Source organism: Nicotiana sylvestris, chromosome 8 (genome assembly GCF_000393655.2).
Source record: "Nicotiana sylvestris chromosome 8, ASM39365v2, whole genome shotgun sequence".
Lineage (NCBI taxonomy): Eukaryota > Viridiplantae > Streptophyta > Magnoliopsida > Solanales > Solanaceae > Nicotiana > Nicotiana sylvestris.
This window is the reverse complement of record NC_091064.1, coordinates 212,716,363-212,731,944: the sequence shown is the minus strand read 5'-3', so window position 1 is coordinate 212,731,944 and position 15,582 is coordinate 212,716,363. Positions and strand designations below refer to the sequence as shown.

At 35.6% G+C, this 15,582-nt stretch overlaps 1 protein-coding gene and 1 non-coding gene across 3 annotated transcripts; both read left to right on the top strand.

The window, feature by feature from the left end:
- The first annotated feature begins 10,394 nt into the window (after nt 1-10,394).
- Nucleotides 10,395-12,120, top strand: LOC104213178 (heat stress transcription factor B-2b). Of its 2 annotated transcripts, none has more exons than XM_009762619.2 (2): nt 10,395-10,778; nt 10,881-12,120. In XM_009762619.2, exons 1-2 carry the CDS (start codon nt 10,530-10,532, stop codon nt 11,628-11,630), a joined length of 999 nt encoding a protein of 332 aa, XP_009760921.1. In that variant the 5' UTR covers nt 10,395-10,529; the 3' UTR covers nt 11,631-12,120. The 2 variants fall into 2 exon arrangements, with proteins under 2 accessions (XP_009760921.1, XP_070011621.1); XM_070155520.1 differs by having other exon boundaries at nt 10,643-10,778; nt 10,889-12,120.
- A 1,715-nt stretch (nt 12,121-13,835) lies between these two features.
- On the top strand, nt 13,836-14,049 carry LOC138876709 (small nucleolar RNA U3). The gene has a single exon (XR_011402048.1). It is a non-coding gene; the product is annotated as a small nucleolar RNA U3 (small nucleolar RNA).
- The last annotated feature ends 1,533 nt before the right edge of the window (nt 14,050-15,582 follow it).

The window sequence follows — 15,582 nt, the reverse complement described above, 5'->3', positions numbered from 1 at the left end:
TTCTCGCTCCCAGGTAGCTTCTTCGCCTGAATGATTTCTCCAAAGAACCTTCACTAATGGGATTTTCTTATTTCTAATCTCTTTTATCTCACGCGCTAAGATTTGGATTGGTTCTTCTTCATATGTCAAATCAGGATTAACCTCAATAGACTCAATATGAAGAACATGATATGGATCTGAGCATTATTTTCGAAGCATAGAAACATGAAAGACGTTGTGGATCTTATCTAATTCAGGTGGCAAAGCTAGCTTATATGCAACCGGACCAATTCTTTCAAGTATTTCATAAGGTCCAATGAATCGAGGACTAAGTTTACCTTTTTGGCCAAATCTCATAATCTTCTTCCATGGAGAAACCTTTAAAAATACCTTATCGCCCACCTAATGCTCAATTTCACGCCTTTTAAGATCAGCATAGGACTTTTGTCTGTCTGAAGAAATTTTCAAACGATCCTTGATGATTTTTACCTTATCTTCAGTTTGTTGCACAATCTCAGGACCCACAAATTTTCTTTCACCAACCTCATTCCAACAAAGAGGCGTTCTACATTTTCTCCCATATAAAGCTTCATAAGGAGGCATACCTATACTTGATTGGTAGCTATTATTATAAGCAAATTCTATTAGGGCCAAATGTTTGTCCCAACTATCCTTAAACTCAATAATGCAGACTCGAAGCATATCCTCCAAGATTTGTATTACCCTTTCAGACTGGCCGTCTGTTTGTGGATGGAAAGCGGTACTAAAATTCACCTTGGAACCCAAAGCTTCTTGCAAGCTAGACCAAAATCTGGATGTAAACCTTAGATCTCTATCAGACACAATAGAAACAGGGATTCCATGTAACTTCACAATCTCATTAATGTACAATTCTGCTAAACGTTCCAGTGAGTAGTCCATTCTGACTGCCAAGAATTGAGCACTCTTAGTCAGTCTATCTACAATGACCCAAATTGCATCATGATTTCTTTGAGTGCGTGGAAGTCCAGAAACATAGTCCATCGTTATCCTTTCCATTTCCATTCAGGTATTGACAAAGGTTGTAGGAGACCAGCTGGGACTTGATGTTCAGCCTTTATTTGTTGACATACCAAGCATTTAGAAATGAACTTTGCAATGTCTTTCTTCATACCACTCCACCAATAGTGCTCCTTAATGGTCCGATACATTTTAGTACCTCCAGGATGCATTGCATAAGGTGAACTATGTGCTTCAATTAAGATCTGCTTTCTCAATTCATCATCATTAGGAACATACAACCTATTTTTATAAAATAAGGTACCATCTTTCCTTAATGAAAAATTTGATTCTCTCCCATTTTGGACTTCTTCAACCCGTTTCACCAGTTTCTCATCTAACTTCTGTGCTTCTTGGACTTGCTCAAGTAAGACTGGCTTGACTTGCAAATTAGCAATGATAGAACCATTTGAATTAAATGAAAGGCAAACATTCATGGCTCTTAATTCAAGAAGCAAAGGCAATGGACTTAGAGTTAAAGTTGCAAGAGAATTGCGACTCAACACATCTGCAACCACATTGGCTTTACCAGAATGATAATCAATCGTGCAATCATAATCTTTGATGAGTTCAAGCCATCTACGCTGTCTCAAGTTCAACTCTTTTTGTGTACCCAAGTACTTCAAACTCTTGTGATCAGTAAATATGTGACACTTCTCTCCGTATAAGTAATGCCTCCAAAATTTTAAGGCAAAAACAATGGCAGCAAGTTCAAGATCGTGAGTGGGATAATTCAACTCATGTGATTTCAACTTTCGAGAGGCATAAGCAATTACTTTCCCTTCTTGCATCAAAACACAACCCAAGCCACGATGAGATGCATCACTGTATACCACATAATCTTTTCCTTCAGCCTGGCAAAGAAAGTATTGGAGCTTGTGTCAATAAGGATTTGAGCTTTTCAAAGCTCTCTTGACACTTGTCATCCCATACAAATTTGGCGTCTTTCCCCAAAAGTTTGGTCAAGGGAGAAGCTATAATAGAGAAGCCCTTCACAAACCTTCTGTAGTATCCTGCTAAACCCAAGAAACTTCTTATCTCAGTTGGAGTTTTAGGGAGTTTCCAATCAACAATAGTTTGAATCTTACTAGGATCAACCTTCACACCTTCAGATGATACAATGTGCCCTAAAAAAGCCACTTCATTCAGCCAGAATTCACATTTGGAAAGCTTCGCGTAGAGTTGTCTCTCTTTCAGAACTTGCATGACAATTCAGATATGCTTATCATCATCTTCTCTATTCTTGGAATAGACTAAAATGTCATCAATAAACACCACCATAAATTGATCGAGATAAGGCTTGAATACACGGTTCATTAGATCCATAAATGTAGCAGGAGCATTTGTCAAACGAAATGGCATTACCAAAAATTCATAATGGCCATACCTGGTCCTGAAAACAGTTTTAGGAACATCTTGCTCCCTCACACGCAAATGATAATATCCAGACCTCAAGTCAATTTTTGAGAATAAGCTGGCACCCTTCAGTTGGTCAAACAAGTCATCGATTCTAGGCAGTGGGTATTTGTTCCTGATTGTTACCTTGTTCAGCTGTCGATAATCAATACAAAGCCTAAGGGTGCCATCTTTCTTTTTCACAAATAAAACAGGAGCTCCCCAAGGTGAAATACTGGGACGGATAAAACCTTTCTCAAAAAGTTCTTGCAATTGATCCTTCAACTCTTTTAATTCAGCTGGAGCCATTCTATAAGGAGCGATAGAAATAGGAGTAGTTCCAGGGACAAGATCTATAGGAAATTCAATCTCCCTTTCTGGAGGCAACCCAGGAAGATCATCAGGAAATACATCAGGAAAGTCGCACACAGTTGGTATGTCCTTAAGACTTGGACTCCCCAATCGTGTATCGACTATATGAGCAAGATAGGCATCACAACCTTGACAAATCATCTTCCTTGCCAAGACCGCAAAAATAATATTAGATGTCAATGATCTTTCTCCTAGAACTACCATGTGTGAATATGCAGGAGTTTTAAATGTCACTTACTTCAACCTACAATCAACCAATGCATGGTGCCTATGGAGCCAATCCATGCCAACAATAACATCATAGTCTCGGAAGGGCATTTCAAGCAAGTCGACAGGGAATACCAGATTTTGAATCATGAATGGACAATCTCGGTAAATCCTGTTAGACCTAATGGACTCGTGACCAGCACATCAAAGTCAAGTCTCACATATTTAACAGTATCGGAAAATGCAAGTGATGAGCAAACATAAGAGTGCGAAGATCCATGATCAAATAATGTAACAACAGATATGCCAAATAAGTGAAATTTACCAGCAACTACATCCGGACCATCCTGGTCATTCTTCTATCTCATAGCATAAACTCGTGCAGCAGCTCTCGACCCACCAGCCTGATTAGCTACACTCGAACCCGTTGCTTGCATATTTCGAGGTCTAGCACTACTATTAGCTTGAGAATGAGTAGTGACAGGCTTTTGAACTGATCCTTCTGTATGTGTATAAGAAAGAGGATTAGGATTAGGACAATCTTTCACTTTATGATCCATACTTTCACAATTAAAACAAGCACTAGAAGCTCGTCTACATGCACCATAATGATTCTTCCCGTACTGTGCACGAGTAGGTGTATGAGTTTTGCCTTGGCCATAACTTGGAGTACTGGCAGTAGAAAAATTTGACTTATTCTGCTTATGATGTAATGATTTATGTGCACTCTCGGTCTTGGAATAGTCAAACTTTCCCTTTTTGGATGGACCGCCATATTCTGAATTACCCTTCCTAAACTTGTTTTCTCTCCTACTAGCTTCTTCCTTGTTAATTCTTTCCCAAGTAAGTGCAGCTGAAATCAGCTTGGAAAAATCATCAAGTTGTAAGATTGCCACTGATTTTCGAATGTAACCATTCAAACCTTCATCAAATCTTCTGCACTTGTCTCTTTCACCATCAATAATACCTTTAGCATAGCGAGAAAGCCTGAGAAGTTTTGTTGATATTCTGCAATAGACATACTCCCTTGTCTTAAATTCATAAACTCTTTCTTTTTAGCATCACAATAGACAGGGGGAACATATTTTGCACGAAATGATTTCACAAAGTCATCCCAAGTCAGCACCGGAGGTTTTGCTTTTGCATTTGGCACACTTACCCACCAATCATAGGCATCTTTTTGTAAAAGAGAGATATCATACTTAAATTTAGCAGCATTAGTACACTCCAGTTGTTCAAAGACCCTCTCCATGCGCTCGAGCCATTGTTCAGCTACCGTGGGATCTGTAGTGCCTTCAAATTCAACTCCGCTCATTTTTCTCATCTTCTCAAAATTCATTTCACTAGGTTCTGACATTGTCCCAGCTAAGTGACAAAAGAATTCAGCCATCTACTGGAATGAGGGAGTCATAAATGGAGTATTATGACTCATTGCTCTTGGGTTACTGCCCATTTCATTTCCACTAACACGAGGATGATTTAGGTCAGGCAAGGGTTCCTCATTTCCTCCCTGAAGGTGAGGCATGACATTATACTGGGCCTGACTTTCATCAACGGATTCAACAGCTCTATTCGAAGAAGAGACCATATTAAAAATCCTATAAAAGATAAGATCACACTGCATTAGGGACATGTACATGATGCGTATGCACACAAAATACAATAAATTAAATTAAACAAGTATGCAAAAATTTATAAACTCCAAGTCATTTTAAAGAAAGGAAATAACAACAAATACTAGGTACCATCACAACAAAACAAATCCTAGAATCACAAACCGTGACTCTGATACCAAAACTTGTAGCAACCCCTTTAGGAGGGTACTACTTAGGAAAACAAATCTAATTTCCTACTTACAAAATATTAAAAGAGATATTAATAAAAATATTTAGAATAATTTTAGTAGCGGAAGCAGGCCCATGGGAAAAGGTTGAAAGTGCAATATATTTTTTTTATATAAATACACCATAATTGTATTTTAAATGAAATACAATGTCAAAACATTAACAGATTAAAACAATTTCCTAACTGATTTATACAATCATTCAAAATCACCGCAAGTTTATATTGTACATAAATTTCAAACTATCGGGTATATATAAAAAACAAAGGAAACTAGTTTTCTCCTTTTCTACATATTTACAAGAGAAAGCGTAAATTCAGCATATTACAAGTCTTGAGTTATTAAAATACCCTAATACAATAAAATAGGTTACAAATTCAAGCTACAAGATTTTGGCCTTTAAAATCCAACAAGCCTCCATAAGTGTGACATATATATATATATATATATATATATATATATATATATATATATATATATATATATATATATATATATATATATATATATATATATATCATGTACACATCCCAAAACTATGCAAACCAAGGTGCATATGCAAATGTGATCTCCATAAATTCTCCCAAAGAGACTACTTCACCCTGGCCATCTTCAGATTTCATCCCGAACATTTCCTACGATAGAAAACAACTATCGCTAAGCATAAAGCTTAGTGGTGTATAAACTTTAGGCTTGAAGTCATTAAATTCTCCAATTCCCCTTTTCAATCATAGTTAGCTCAATTTAATATAATTTAAAATAAGTGAACAAATATATCAAACATACCAATATCAAACTTTGAAGTGTTTCCAAATATCAATAACAATGTTCAAGAGTCTAGAAAGTGTATACTATCAATTTAAGGAAGTATACCAAATATCCATTTTTCGCCCAATATGTACGTCATGCCATCACACTAAGCATAATCAGATATCAAGATGGACCGAAGCCCCAAATCAAGTAGGGTCAAAACCCAATAGACAAGAGAATCAAGAACCATATTAAAAATGGCTTCCTAGTTCGTACTTAACACGGACAAGTTCCATAATTCTAGACGAACTACAAATCCAAAGTCAAGATGACAAAAGATCCGAATCAAGAGGCATGCCAAGTGAGTGACCAAGTCACTTCCACAAGAAGGACAAAGTCCCAACAAGAATGCAAAATGAACAAACAATCCGTACGAATGGGAGATTTAGCAAATTTCTTACAAGATTGATATAATCCGAATATAACAATATAATTCGAAGACAAGAAAAATAAAATATCAAGTTATTTCAACATATTTCCAGCAAGCAAAAAGAGTACAAGTTTATACGCAAACCTTGGTGTTTTACCACAAAACAGTTCAATCACAACTTGGGGACGTTCGAATCGTCTACGCCGTAAGCAAACCAAATCTGTCCACTTCCTCAAACACTTCCCCTTTGATTTTTTTTTTCAAGGGTTTATATACCTTAAATACATAATCAAATATCTAAATAAATTCAGTGATTTAACAAGTCAACTAAACATGATATTGGTGAAAATTACCCAAAAACGTTTGAAACAGAAATTCTGGACAGTATCACTGTTCCGAGTTGTGACTCAGTTTTGAAGATCTATACGGACAAACTAGACCTTATAGTCTTCACAAAAGTTGTAGATCTATGTCTTACCGTTTCAGAACATCTTGAATCACCACCATATCAATTTTGAACAAAAAGTTATGCTAAAATTACTAACAGCAGTATATGGAGTATTTCAAGAACTGAAAATCTGGGCAACACCTGTCCTGTACTTTTTGACCCTTTTTCAGGTATATACCAACAAAACTAGATTTTGGTTCCTTCATAAAAATTATAGATTTATGAAATACCTTTCCATAAAGTCCTGGATCACTTAAATCGGAGCTCTGTACAAAAAGATATATAGAAAATACTAGTAGGTGTCTAGTATAAAAACGAGTTTAGAAACTTACCAAGAGGAGCAACTTGATCTTCACCAAAAACGAATTTTGTGCGTTGATTTAGTAAAAATCCATGGTTTTGTTTTTTTGATGAAACTTCAGCTTCTTGTTCTTACGGAGGAGAGAGAGAGAGATAGAAATAGAAAGATAGAGATAGAAAGAGAGACAGAGGTAGATAGTTATTCTTCTTTATTTATGAAGAGTAGAGGAATAGGGAGTTTATGGACAAATATGAAATAAAATGGTTCACCAACTACTAAATATTCTTAGATAAATACAAAAGGTTGGAAACCCAAAACTTAATTATATACTATATTTACTAACAACTCGTCAAAATAATATTAAGTGTTACATATAGCAACACCATGGAACTTCATTGCCAATATTAACACAACCTAAAGTAAGAAATTTTCATATATTGACCATTCTATATTTAGGAAGTGCAAAGTAAAATATTTCCTCGTTATAAAAAAATGCTCAATCAAGAATGCAAATATTGTAAAAATTTTGGGGTGTTACAATTTTCTTATAAATTGTATAATTACTAAATAAGGCTTTTTTGCTTTTGTTATGGTCATATTTAAAATATTAAACAAAAAATAAAATTATTTCTAAGATATTTTGACAAACTTGCGCATGGATCAATTTGGGCTAAAAATTAGCCCAACTTTAATTGGGTTGAGATGAGTTGGGTCAAGATGAGCTAAGTTCAATAAATGGGCGGGTCAATAACCAACCCAACCTTGGGCGGGTTGGGCGGGTCATTTGGGCTTGGGCCAAATTTGACAGCCCTAGTTTATAAACTTTGTGTGGGGTGTGTGTGTGTATATATATATATATATTAGGTTAAAACTTAAATTTTTAAAAAATTAAATAATAACTTTAAAAATGATGGGTCGGCCCGTGGCCCATATAGGGCTGGGTTGGGCTGACCATTTTAAAGCCCATCAAATTAGTGGGCCAGCCCAGCCTAGTCCGTCAAATGCCAAAGCCCGCATAGGCTGGGCTAGGCTGGACCGGGCCAGCCCATATTGACAGCTCTACTTAGAATCTCATCATTCTATTTGAGAAAAATAAGTTCTATAAATATATCAGGGAAAAAAGCTCATTTAAATTTTTATGTCATATGAATATGAATATACTCCATCCGTCTCATATTAACAGTCGTAGTTACTAAAAATTGTTGTCTCAAATTATTTGTCATTTTAGAAGTTCAAGACAAAATTGATTATATTTTTTCTTTTTTACCCTTAATAATAATTATCCTAGAAGACCACAAATACCTTAATTATGGATAATTTTATTCAAATACCAAAAATTCAACCTTGTTATCTTAAACACTTTAATCATGTTTACACTAATGCAATCAATACTGTAAATACCAAAAAAAATTATAAAGTCTATTCAAATCAAAATTCTGCTAGAGTACATGATAATGAAAGAATATATAAAGAAAATTCTGCTAGATTAATTATAATGAAAGAATATATTGGTATGATAATTTGATCATACCAATATTTATATTTGGCTCTTGCAGTGATAGCTCATCTTGTGATAACTGCATACCTCCAAATGGTACTGTATCATTTTCGCAACTTGGCTCTGTATTTAAATCCAAAAACAATTGATTCATAGAAGATGTTCTAACTCTTCGATAGGCAGATTCAATATTTTGGCCAGGAATGGCATCTGTAGTAATATTTAGATCAGGAATTTGTGGTCTAACACCATTAGCAACATGAACTTCAGCTGGCATATTTAGATCTATTTGGATTAATGGAAATTGATGACTTTGTGTTGGATCCATGTTCATTTCAAGAATTTAGTGAAGCATTCTTTTTTATAGGAAATTTAAGGTGGGGAATCTTAAATCTTCAAATGGAACTAAAGTAACTTTCAAGTTGATTTTTTTGGCTCCAGAATAATTTTAGTTGGAAAATTTTCAAATCACTCGTTTGAAAATGTTTTGAAGGAAAGATGAATTCTATTTCATGCAAATCAATTCTATGTTGGAAGAGTTAATTTTACTAATTTTTAAATTTTATCCTAGGTGCCTCTCATACATTCTATAAAGCAAATCAATTGCATTCACATTTAGTAAAAATATGGATAATGTCATTAATGGAGATGACACATAAATTTAGAAAATATTCATAAGGGTAAAGTAGTCAAAATCTCATCATAACTAATTTTTCTTAAGGGCCATATATAAGAAAATTATGACACATAATATGAGACGGAAAAAGTACAAATCTTATAGAGATTGAGGCGTACTTATTACTGTTGTACATCAATATCTGAATTTTTGTGTCACTTGAACTTGTACACTTAGTAAAAAAACATGCAAAATTTTCTATTACTTGGACTTGTACACTTGGGGAAAAAGCCATTTATTCTACCAAGAAGATAAAAGACAAGAGAAGAGGGGTCAGCAAATCAAAAGCGGATTAAACCCAAGGAAAGACAAATATAGCTTTATAAGACTTATTTAATTCTTAACTATTTCAATCTCATATTTCGTTTTTGGAAAAATAAGTGAAAATTAGTAAGGAACAAATTCAACTTTCTTGCAAGACTATTGGCCGAAATATCATAATATTACTAGTATAACTTAATTCAGATAAAAATAGCTTATAGGAGATTTCCCTGAACCCATGTCATGCTAAAATCAATAAAATTAAATTCCATAAATAAACAATAAAAAGGACATTGAGCTACAACCACAAAAATGAAACTCTACATTACATTTACATTAAAAAAGTATCTACATTATGCCACTCGGGTACAGGACATATACCCCATCGAATGACTTCTCTCGTCTACATTCTTCTTTCCAATTAACTACAAACACGACCTCCCCCCCCCCCCCACCCGCCCCACCAACCAATAACAAAAGTTTCATAACAATGACAAATATGGCAATAATTATATTTAGAAAAGGTTGCATGGAAAGGAATTTTAAATTCTTAAGCTAGTAAAAGCTAGCAATCCGTACTTTAGATTAGTAAATTAATGAATATGACTGCTTTAGCTCTATCATATAGATCTTTACTAAGTTGAAATAGCAAATTCTTCTATTACCGACGGTAAAAGAAAAGAAATAATATTGATTACTATCCCGTCATCTCACATTTTCATCAAACGATTTTCTAAAAGCAATAATTTATCTTAAATATAGTAGCGAATTTAAAATTAAGACGTTATGAGATTCGAACTAAAAAAGCAAGTTTTGAGACATAAGTTTAATTTTATTTCTATTTCGTATAAAATTTGGTTTAAACTTATTATAATAAATCTTCTCAAACTTATCTAACAGCACCAGCATCCTTATCTCTAACGTAAGAATAAGCAATTCATAACTCCTCCGACACGTACTCTTTCTTTTCTACATTTTATAAGTGGGAATTAAAGACACACAACATTAATGATGTTGGAACCTTAACGAAACGTAGAACCTTCTGGAAAATAAAATACTTTTACGGTTTTACCCCTCCAAAATTTTTAAGGTACATTCTCGCGACTTCCTAACTAGAAATTAGTTAGTGGGTCCCATGTTTACCCCTCACACCCTAAACTCCATTTTACCCCTACTATTATCATTCCCTTCTCCTTATCAACCATTTTTTTCTTTCAATTCTCCTTCTATATTAACCTCCTACGAACGTTCTAGAACAAAAAAACGAAAACACAGCTTTCTCTCAATACCTCATTGGGTTTGGATCTGTAATAGAAGTAGCAGTGGATGTCATGGTGCCGTCGCCGTTTGAACAAACCGGCGAATCTACCGCCGGTGAGAATCAGAAATCTCTTCCGACGCCATTTCTGACGAAAACTTATCAACTCGTCGATGATCCTGCCATCGACGAGTTGATCTCGTGGAATGAAGATGGAACGACGTTCATTGTTTGGAAGCCTGCTGAATTTGCTAGGGATTTGCTTCCTAAATATTTTAAGCATAATAATTTCTCCAGTTTCGTTCGGCAGCTTAATACTTACGTAAGATTCTTATATTCTTAATTAAAAAAGTCTGATTTTTTAGTCCTTTTTTTGGTTATTCTGTTTACATTGATTAACTTGTTTTGTGAAATTATTGTTTAGGGATTCAGAAAAGTTGTACCTGATCGATGGGAATTCGCGAATGATTGTTTCCGGAGAGGAGAAAAAGGACTTCTTCGTGACATTCAACGCCGGAAAATCTCACCGGCAGGGACTGCCGTTACTGCGGTTTCACCGACAGTAGCTGTGAATGCAACACAAGCGGTGACGATAGCGGTGGCACCGGCAGTGCGGTTGGTATCTCCGTCAAACTCCGGTGACGAGCAGGTGTTGTCGTCAAATTCGTCGCCGGCGGCTACTGCTGCCGCAGTGGCGGTGTTACGGACCACCACGTGCACAACGACACCGGAGCTTCTGGAAGAGAATGAACGGTTGAGGAAAGAGAATGCACAATTGAGTCAGGAATTAAATCGGTTAAGAAGCTTATGCAATAACGTATACAATCTGATGTCGAATTACACAGGGAATCCATCAGAGACACTGGCAGGAATTCCAGATGGAAGAGCTCTCGAATTGCTTCCCGCAGGTCAGGTTGCGGCGGATATGGACGGCGGAGCCACCGCTACACCGGCGGAATGCAGCGGTGTTAAGGCTGAGGAAGATATAAGCCCGCGATTGTTTGGAGTATCAATTGGGGTAAAGCGCGTGAGGAGAAGCAGCGAAGAAGAATCTGAAAGGGAAGGAAGAGTGCAGGATCAAGTACAGCTGCACGGATCAGACGTGAAATCAGAGCCGTTAGATTCAGGAAGCGGACATCATGATGGTCAGCCGTGGATAGATCGATTAGGCTGATGATTAGATGGAGAACCAAAAAAGACAAAAATTAAGAAGTGGTCCCCAGTAATTGGGCCCCACAAAAGCACTTGCTAGAGCAACGAGGAAGATGAGGATGTTGAAAAAGAACACGTGTACATTGAAAGTAATTATCAATGTTGGTTCTGGGAGTTTCTGGAACAGCGAGTGGGTCATTGTTGTAAAAGGTCACTATATTTGAAAACTATGGTTTACAAAAAAGGCCACAAAAAGCGGTGGAAAAGGAGAAAAAAGGTGGCTTTCAAAATGATCCATAATTGGATTGGAAAATAGGGGATGGGCTGGCCTAGTTGAAAAAGAGAGACAAATGTGGGAAATTAAGTCAATGTTTTAGTTAGATGGGACCTATTTAGGTTGCAAGCTGCAAAAGAATTTTTGGTTAGAAAATTGTTTGTACATAATTGAAACAAAATAGTGTTGTATTGTAATTGTAACTTAAAGTTCTTATTAAACTTACTGATTTTTGTTCTTTTCCCTTTTTTCTTTTTCTTGCGTATCTGTTTTATTTTATTTGAATTGTTATTATTAATTTAGTATTGTAAATGAAATATATTAGCAGTATACTGTTAGTTAAGTTCTAGTACTCCTAGTATATTTGAATTGTTGACCTGGCTAATGTAATAAAATTTCATTTTTGGGATGTCATGAAATGGGATTATGGAGATATTCTCTTCCAAATTTAAGATTATTGAGATTTAAGACTTGTCCAAATTTAAGATTTGAGATCCTTTTGAAAAGGTATGGGAGTAGTTTAACTACTCCTTCCGGTCCACAATAAGTGATCAATTTGCTTTGGATACATCCATTAAGAAAATATTAAATTTTAGACGAAAATAATTAGTGTGACTAAACTGCCCTTCATTAAATGTTGCACCATAGTTATAGTAGCAATTACTTCTCTTCTCAAATGTGAGGAGTAAATGACTTTTTAGGGGTACATGGGTAATTTAAAAAAACAAATTAAATTTTTTCTTGATTATATAAATGGACATTTATTTTGAACCAAAATTAAAAAGCAAATTGGTCACTTATTGTGGACCGGAGGGAGTAATGTGATTTACGTGGATGCGAACCATTTATGATGATCGGAATTGGTAATCGATATAGTGCTCCCTCCGGTCCAAAATAAGTGATTTTTTGGCTTTTTTCTTGTGATCCAAAATAAGTGATTTTTCTAAGAATGAATTAATTTTTTTCCTACATTGTCCTTGGAGTAATTAATGTTAGAGTATGTGTTAGGAGTGTTTATGTGAAAAGACAATAAAGGTTAATATGGTCAGTTTCACTGCTAATTAATGTTAAAAGGTGAATTTCTTAATATGTGAGAAAACAACCAAAAAATTATTTATTTTGGACCGGAGGGAGTATAAATACAAGATTCTGCAACATATTCTTTGGCCAAAAGAATCTCTGTTATTGATATTACATGAAAACAAAGATATTTTTGTTGCTGAATTACGGAGTATTATACGTCAGAGGAAAAACTTGTGCCACTTAGTACTTTTTTATTTTTTAGAAATATAATCTAGATAAATATGTTTATCATATTATTTTGTAATTTTTCTTTTCAAGAAAGTAAATATCCTAAAAATTGAGATTAACGAGATTACTACACAGTAAGTCGAAACATTTTCAAATACTCTGACCAATATAGCGAGCGCACAGCTTATAACTGAAAACTTTCGTGTGTTATTACAACTAGAATGAAGGAGTAGCATTTCTTCATTTCAATTAGTTCTGGAGCAAAACTAGATCAATACAGAAGCAAAAATGTCTCATCCGGCTTTAACATAGATATGTAAACAAGAAAGGGATAAAAAAGTAAAATTGTAAACTTGAAATTAAGGAGTCAAAGAATTAATGCAGATTTTAAGGGATAAAAAATTAAAATTGTAAACTATAAATTAAGGTGTCAAAGAATTAATGCAGATTTTAAAATAACAATAACTCCTCCATTAATTTGTCGAAGATCCTTGACCATTTTGACGATAGTGGTTTGTTAAATAATTATTGCCCTCTTTATTTTGGACTTGGCAAATATTATTACTTTAATCACACGAGCAAACCTGGCTGGCTTAACCACAAAAAGGACCGCATCTGTGAAACGACAGTCTCTTTCTCCCACATCGACAATATACTGCGCGAAGAGGTCCTTTACAAGAATGAACGGCGAAGATGAAGTTCACGACCTTACTTGAACAGGATCTGTTCTATAGGCTCGTACCACTGTATCCTTGAGTTCTAAGGAGACAGAAAACCAAGTCTGGTGGATGAATTAAAGCCATTAGACCAGAGCGTGATTAACAGCTCCCATAGCCCTCGGGTCATGACGCTGTAGATGATCGTTCTCAGCCTCATCCGTGGGTGCTGCGATGGTCTAATGGCTATCTGACAGACTCTTTAATTTTTTTTTTTGTGTTTAACTTTTGTTAGAAGAGTTATATAACCTTAATCCCATATGTATTAGGAGTAGGACATGTTATGTATATATATATACGACTCATTGTATCATGTTTAACATATGATAATAATATCAATCATATTTTCTCCCATGCATTCTCACATGGAGTGTGATAAAGAGCTCCCATGACCCTCGAGTCATGGCGTCATAGATGATCGTTCTCAGCCCCATTTGTCAATGCTGCGATGGTCTAATGGCTATCTGACAGACTCTCCAATTTTTTTGTTGTGTTTAACTCTTTTGTTAGAATAGTTATGTAACCCTAATCCCATATGTATTAGGAGTAGGACATGTTATGTATATATATATAGGGCTCATTGTATCATGTTTAACATATGAGAATAATATCAATCATATTTTCTCCCGTGCATTCTCATATGGTATCAGAGCAATTGTGAGAGATTTATCGCTGTGCACAAATTCCACCGATTCCGGGAAGAGAAATCAGTCACCGGAAGCCTTTTTCTGGCAACTTTTTCAAGGCTGTTTGTGTTTGCGTTGTCTCTGTCAGTGTTGTGCAAGATCCAACACTACCATAAGAGTCGCCACTGTCCGACGACCAAACCCCAGAAAAATCTCCGGCAACAGAAGCCCCACGCGCCACCAGAAGCTCACGCGCGTGAGGTCACACGCCGGAGTGTGCAGAACCCTCTGACCATTTTTTGGAAAACATTCTTCAGAACATTTGGGTCGTGTACCAATTCGGACCCCACCTATACTGTTTTCGTTTGATTCCGACCACTTTAAGTTTTTTCGGTGACTACACTGATTTTTTCCGGCAGCTACAGTAATTTTTCAGCAAAAAATAGTGTCTCCTTCATCTGTTTCAGTGAGTTTTCAATTGATTCTTTCTGTTATTTGGTGATAATTTTATAGACCTCACTTCAATCCAATGATGTCTTTGGGAGTCGATGCTTTCGGGTCTAAATATTCGGGTTCTGGCAGTTCCGATATTATGATTACCTCAGAACCTTTAATGGGAAGTTCAAACTACTTAGCTTGGGCTTCGTCTATCGAGTTGTGGTGTAAAGGTCAAGGAGTTCAAGATCATTTAACAAAAAAAGCTAGCGAAGGTGATGAAAAGGCCAAAACACTTTGAGAGAAGGTCGATGCTCAGTTATGTAGTATCCTATGGCAATCTATTGATTCCAAGTTGATGCCCTTGTTCCGTCCATTCCAGACATGTTATTTAATTTGGGAAAAGGCTCGTAATTTATACACTAATGACATATCTTGTTTCTATGATGTAATATCGCGAATGACAAGCTTGAAGAAACATGAATTGTATATGTCTACTTACTTGGACAAGTATAGGTAGTCATGGAAGAATTTGAGACGTTGATGCCAGTTCTACTAGTATTGAAAAGTAACAAGAGCAACAACAGAAGATGTTTCTAGTTCTTACACTCGCTGGACTCCCTAATGACTTTGATTCAGTACATGACCAGATTTTGGCTAGTCCGACTGTCC